Source organism: Juglans regia, chromosome 11 (assembly GCF_001411555.2).
Source record: "Juglans regia cultivar Chandler chromosome 11, Walnut 2.0, whole genome shotgun sequence".
In the NCBI taxonomy this organism is placed as follows: Eukaryota; Viridiplantae; Streptophyta; class Magnoliopsida; order Fagales; family Juglandaceae; genus Juglans; species Juglans regia.
The window spans coordinates 5580759-5587637 of record NC_049911.1 but is presented as its reverse complement, the minus strand read 5'-3'; the positions used below and the strand labels follow the sequence as shown (position 1 = coordinate 5587637).

The following is a 6879-nucleotide window of genomic DNA, read 5'->3' as shown; positions in this document are numbered from 1 at the left end:
AGAGACTATATTTAACCCTCGTGGAAGGGTTGTGTTATCCCTGATGGCCAAACCAAGTAGTATCAGAATGTGAATATTCGATTATTCATTCTCGGAGTCCTGAATGTGTACACAAGAAAGACATCGTAGAAAAACCATTTTGTTTCCAAAGTGGGCGCACTCATATCAGAGATGTTGGTACCAACCATATAACAGAAAAAGAACCATTGTATCAAAGCCAGAAGCAAAATCAGATACAAAATCAGAATGTCATGCCAAATGTTTTTTAGCTGCCATTTCATATCAAACAAAGTACTGAACTGATTTATTTCATTTTCACATATCAAAACAAGTTCATAGCATCTTCATATAACAAGTACAAATTTTCAAATTTCTTATTCGCTCTTTTTGCATAGTTCAAAAACATAATACTAAACTTTTTGCTCATGTCTACACTAGTCATGCTAGAAAATGCTTTATCTTTTATATAGATTTCATGAGTAATGCAGAACACAGACCTGATGTTGTTTTCGCATTTATTTTCAAAACATTTCATGCATATTTTTCGCAAATCAACCTCATTTCATTTTCTTTTTATATAAAGTCTGACATAGGAACCTTGCTTACCTCGACTTTTTTACTTTTTTGAATTTTTTTCCACAACTGTGCTGAACGAAATTCAATCGTCTTCTATAAAATAGTCATGTGATTTGCTTAAATTTTCAATAGTACATTACTATTTAATTAAGCACACATTTTCTAATTAAAACCCAAAATAATTAAATAACCTAGACTTCATTTAGCAGCCTATAATCATAACCCAAAAACATCATCAGTCTTCAAATACTTTGATTTTCACGTAATTTCAACTATTAATCGATTAAACTCTAAAATATTCTCCACCCCCAACCATCTAATTCTCTTGATTTATAAAAGGAAATAATAAACCATAACTACTAAATTATTATAATCAACACTAACTCGGAAAGGGGTAATTTTGTAACACGTCACTTGTTATATGAATTTATCCTAACGCTTTTCCGTTGCATAAGGGAGGGTGGCCTTACCGTGAGGCAGTGGCCTGGGTGTTACAATGGACTAACTACACTTGCAAATCTGAGTAAAAGACACATTGAGGTTGATGAAAAGTGCAGTTTCTGCAAGGACAACATGGAGGATTTCCCACATTCCCTACTGCATTGCCCAAGCATTCGTGATTATTGGATTAGATATGTCTTGTTAATACAAGATGTGGATCAGAATATGACTCTGAAGGAAGTGGCTCTAAGTATGAAGGAAAAGGGAACAAGAGATGAGCTGACAATCTTCGTTCTACTTGCATGGGCATTTTGGTATAGAAGAAATAAGATGATCCATGGAAAAGTTTGCCTGGACCCAAATAAGGTGATAGAGTATGCCAGCTTATCGATGCAAAATCTTCATAATGAAATGCGGTAGACCCCAAGCTCACAGCCAAAGCCAAGCTACAGATGGCAACCTCCTCTAGAATTCCTAAATCTGAATGTAGATGGTGCAATATTTTTTTATCATCATAAGGCAGGGGTGTGTATCATTCTTAGAGACACCAAAAGGGACACATTGTTATGGCTGCTAGCTAGCAAGTTGGAAGCTGAGGCCCAAGATCCTGCAACTATAGATCCTGCAAGCCATGTTCCGAGGCTTACAACTATGTGCAAATATGGGGATTGCTAATCTCATTCTTGAAAGTGATTGTTTGATGATGGTCAACGAGATCCAAAATGTTAATGATTCACACTGCCCACAAAGAGTCTTAGTTCAAGAGACAAAGAGACTTATGCAACGTTTCAGAGATTGCAAAGTTCAACATGTTAATCGACTAGGGAATGAAGTAGCACATAGGTTTGCCCGTTATGTTTGGAATGTTGAAAACATTGAGATGTGGTGGGATATTGTTCCTGTTGATGTGTCCCAGGCCTGGTGGCTGGACAAAAACACTTTGTAATGTTTTCTTTAATAATATGAAGCTTTTGCATAAAAAAAAATAAAAAAGGATATTCGCAATTTGGCTTTTTCTTCATAGATTGTACTATGTATACCTAAGACAATAAGCGGTACAAAAGGGAAGCAAGGACAACAAGCCTATAGCTTGACAAATCAAGATGCGCATGGTTCACAGCTCAGACGCTCAACGACCGTCGTCTAGACTAGTAGTTATAAAAGGTTCACCAGAGCTAACTAATGGTGTGGGTACATGATACAAAGGAACAGGCATATTCAAAGGAAGATTTGGCATTGCAGCCTCAAAATGAAGAACATGAATTGCTTGCCTTATTGACGGCCTAAGACTTCGATCAGGATGAGCACACCACAGTCCGACAATCATTAAACACTCTATCTCCTTCTCCTCGAAATCCATATGCAATCTCTCATCAATCGCCATATGAAGCCTTCCAGTTCCATAAAGATTCCAAACCCACTCTACCAATCCCATTGCAGAATCCTCTTCGGGAGGGTCGGTTGACTTCCGTCCGGTAGCAATTTCTAATGTAACCACACCATAACTGTATACATCTGACTCTTTACTAGCCCTTCCAGTGGCTATGTATTCTGGAGCCATATAGCCTAACGTTCCAGCCAATCCTGTTGTCTGAGGACCTAGCTCGTGGTCCATGAGCCGAGCCAATCCAAAGTCTCCAAGCTTCACATTAAAACTAGAATCAAGCATGACATTGCTCGATTTGATGTCTCGGTGAACGACACATTTCTCCCATTCTTCGTGGAGATAAAGCAGCGCAGATGCCAACCCAGAAGCTATCTTGTATCTCACTGCCCAAGTTAAAGGACTCCTCTTGCCAAACAAGTGCATATCTAGGCTACCATTTGACATAAACTCGTAAACAAGTAGGAACTCACCATTGTCATGGCACCATCCTATGAGTTGAACCAGATTCCTGTGTCTTATCCTGCTAATAATTTTCACCTCAGTTACGTATTCCTTTCTTCCCTGTTTAGACCCCCTTGAGATTTTCTTCACAGCAACTGCTATATCCAAATCAATGAAGTACCCCTTGTAGACGGCACCAAACCCTCCTTGTCCCAATTTCTTGTCATCTGAAAAATTGTTGGTGGCTAAAGCAAGATATCGGTGAGAAAATCTCCTTGGTCCTGCTCCTCTCTCAATGTCTTCATTAATTGATGTTAAGTTCACAGTCTCATTTGTTTCATCTTCCTTTTTCTTTACCTTCAAAGCCCACAATATTACACATGTTACAATTGCTACAGCTATCAGAACACCAGCTGAGGCTGTTAGACCAATCACTAAACTCTTCTTCTTTTCGTTCTTCCCCCTTCTTTCCTTTCTTTCCAAACTTGAACTGAATTCCCATGACTGAATTTTATTGCGCTCTCGAAATTGACTTGTACCAGCTGAAAATCCAACTATGACCCACTCTGGAAGAACCTGCATGAGATCAATTTCAAAAGAAAGACTCGTATTCTCTTGAGCATTAGAGGTTGTTTGATATTTCCAAGAGACGCTCAAGTTCTTCTTAGAAGCATCGTAAGTGACCCATACATCAGCGGTATCTCCACTGTGTAAGCTGGCATTCCAAGAAGTGTATTTTGTGGAAGCAATTGAGTTGTTATTAATCCCCACATGCTCAAATGGAGGATCCCATTCTTGGTTCACGTACGAGTCGAATTCGACATGAACAATTTGGTTCTGAGAAGAATCGCTGGTTGTTGTGTTGAATATGCCTAAAAACCCACCAGCTGAATTTAGAGGGACTTCGAACCCGACAGGAGCCAAGAAGAAGGCTAAACCATGGCCATATTCAGCACGACCTTCGGTGTCGATTATGAAGGAGAAATGTGTGCTAAAGTTAGTGAGTATTCCTGTATCAGAGTCCCAGAGGGGCACCCTCTCAGAATAGATAGCTCGGCCGACTCGGCATACATAAGCATATCTGTTGATCAACTCAATGGCTCCAACAGAAGGCGCTGCATCTCCCAAGTATAGTATGTTGTCAGTATTGGGTTCAAAGCGAGTTATTTGGAAATAAACTGTGTGAGCAGAGGGAAGAAGTAGAAGGAAGAAGAAGAGACGAAACATGGGTTTTTTGTCCTAAAAATGTAATCTACGGCTTGGAAAGTATGGAGAGAGAGAGAGAGAGAGAGAGTGAGAGCAGTTGGATAACTTGCGTCGAAATAGAACGTGAAGTTTCAGTTTATAAGGAATAATACTACTATGCCGACTATTAATATATTTGTCTTCTTTAATTTTTTTCTTTTACTTACTACTTTAAAAATAATTATTAGTATATTGGTCTTTTTTTTAAAAAAATATTTAAATATATTAAAACAATATATATAAAAAAAAGAAAGACGCCCAACCATCAAAGCTGGTCGGCACATTCCTTCGTAAAATTATATCTTTAGGATGCCGAGTTTTAGCCGCTGGATAGAGTAATGCTACATACAGTCGTGGAATGTGCAAACGCCGTGCAGTCGCTTTGAAAAAGAGTAGGGTCCACTATTAAAAAATTAATTTATTTTCATGTAGGTCCCTTATTTATTCACTTTTTTCAAAACGACTGCACGGCGACTGCACGCTCACGACTGCAAGTATCATTTCTCCTAATTCCATACACCGAGACTTTTACTGAGATTCCTCGATCTCCGGCATACAATTGGCGACCACAGAAATTAAGTGAAATATAAAACAAACAAATTATAGTGATAACCTTAATTAAATATTGGAATTATCATGATCCTGAATTTCCGGAAACCAAGCTTAGTTCATGGCATCCTTCTTTTGCGAATATTCAGGAATTTTGCACGCTTCTACGGAGTAAGATGTGGGTGTAAATATTAGTCCAAGTCAACGTGCAATTAGAGAGCCTCCAACCTTAAAGTTCAGCCCGTGATAGCAATCCTTCAAAAGGTCTTCCACTTTTTCTTAAAGTCTTTTGGCTTACGTGGTGGAATCTGTCCAAATCAATGTGGAAATTGGATTTTGTCGCAGGCTACTACAACAGTTCCATTGGAGTGGAAAACACAAGAAGAATCCAAAACTGTATGGTTTAAATTAGGAATCTGTCATGCAAACCCCGCTTCTTGACCTGCCTATCTTCTCCTCTACAGAATGTGATGCATCGTGAATATCTATTGGAGCAATGTTTGTTGAAGAAAATTGATACGGCAATCAGAAAAATAAATATGACTTTGAGGTATGTAGAATACTATGATTTTTAAGGTAATAATTACCCCCTACTCGAAATAGTCTATTATTAAGTTACAAGCAATTCACTTCTAGAATACAATAAAATCACCGACTCAAAATAGTAAATCTGAAGTTTTTCTTTTAGAATTTACCAAGAGGCATGCCTAGCCCATGCTTTTAAGTCTCCCCAAGTGCCTATTCGGTCGAATTAATCTTTTAAAGTATTGCACCCATTCAAAGTGCATATTCTGCCCATGTGCAACCACTCAAGTATTGTGACTATTTGGCCCACGCGCAAGACTTGGCCAGCTCATGTCCAAGTCCAACACATTATTTATTTCATAAAATAAGTCAAAGTCATTCATTAACATACCTCTACCACGTCTAAGCCATGCATCTACTTAATTGTTGTAATGTCTCCAGGAAAATATATAACCGAAATTCAATAAATTCATATATTTAATATAAGAAACTAGAATAAATATTATAATCTCTCACTTCGGTTGCGATAATAAATTTTTAATCAAATGCCGATATCCTCATGCATTCAAGAATGTATCTTTTGACTTGAACCTTCAATTAGTGTAAGTATCTCAATTTCCTAACAAAGTCAATGGTGGCCTAGGCTTAAACAAGACTTTATACATTAACAACAGAAATGCCACACACATGATTCCAACCAATTTTAGCTAGATATCTTACCAATTAGTTTGCATTCATCCATGTAGTCCATCTTGGCATTCATGAAATAATGTAAACCTTAAACTTTTGCTAGAAGTTGTCTCCACCTCTTATGCTATCATAGATAAAGTTCATTTTGTTTCTTTGTTACTTTATACACTTATACAACTATTGAACTTTATTAAGAGCATAATAATCATCATTCATTTAGAATAACAGTTTGCACTAACTGTAATGACCTAACCCGAAATTTAATAGGGATGAAGGCTGGATAAATTATTGGGCCTAAAATAGGCTTAATGAGCCATATTGGATAAGCTTGCAAGTTATTATTTGTTGAAATTTAGTTAGGACCAAAGGCTTGCAATTTTATTTTTAAATCGCCATGGTATAGTTGATGATTTTGGAGAATATCAATGGGCCAATATTTATAAAGCCCAAATTAGATTAGTCGGATAATTTTGGAAAGACCCCAAACCCATAAATTATTATGGTAGAAAATAAGAGTTTTATTGGGCTCAATAATTAGAAAAAAACCCATTTAGGTCTGATTTGGTTACACAAACCAAACTATCTCATTTCATCTAATCTCATATAATCATTACAACTTTTTCAAATTTCCATACAAAATAAAATAAACAATTCAATTATTTTAAATCCCACAACAAAATAATATTATAATATTATTTTATTCAACTTTTAACTTTTATCTCATCTCATATCATTTCATTTGTATAACCAAACGAACTTTAATATTTACAGACCAAGTGGGCCCTATTTAATTGGTGATAGGCTCAACTATTTATTTTAAAGGCCCAAAAATACTTACAAGACGAATTGGACTTATTTTGGATTGAGGATGATGCCCATATGATCCGTGAAAATATGAACAAGCCAAAGTGATTATTTAGACCGCTTAAACTGACCCAACCATGGTTAAGTTCATACACTACCGAGACATGGGCCCAAATAGTTTGAAATGGACCCAAAGGCAAAGCCCGTGAGCTAAGCCCAAA

At 37.0% G+C, this 6879-nt stretch overlaps 1 protein-coding gene across 1 annotated transcript; it reads right to left on the bottom strand.

Moving 5' to 3' along the window:
- Nucleotides 1–2043: 2043 nt before the first annotated feature.
- On the bottom strand, nt 2044–4106 carry LOC108994233 (L-type lectin-domain containing receptor kinase IX.1-like). The gene has a single exon (XM_018969367.2). It carries the CDS (start codon nt 4070–4072, stop codon nt 2147–2149), a length of 1926 nt encoding a protein of 641 aa, XP_018824912.1. The 5' UTR covers nt 4073–4106; the 3' UTR covers nt 2044–2146.
- Between the last annotated feature and the right edge of the window lie 2773 nt (nt 4107–6879).

Bases quoted from the DNA above. Each gene is read 5' to 3' on its own strand.
- LOC108994233 (XM_018969367.2), bottom strand. From the start codon at position 4,072: ATGTTTCGTCTCTTCTTCTTCCTTCTACTTCTTCCCTCTGCTCACACA.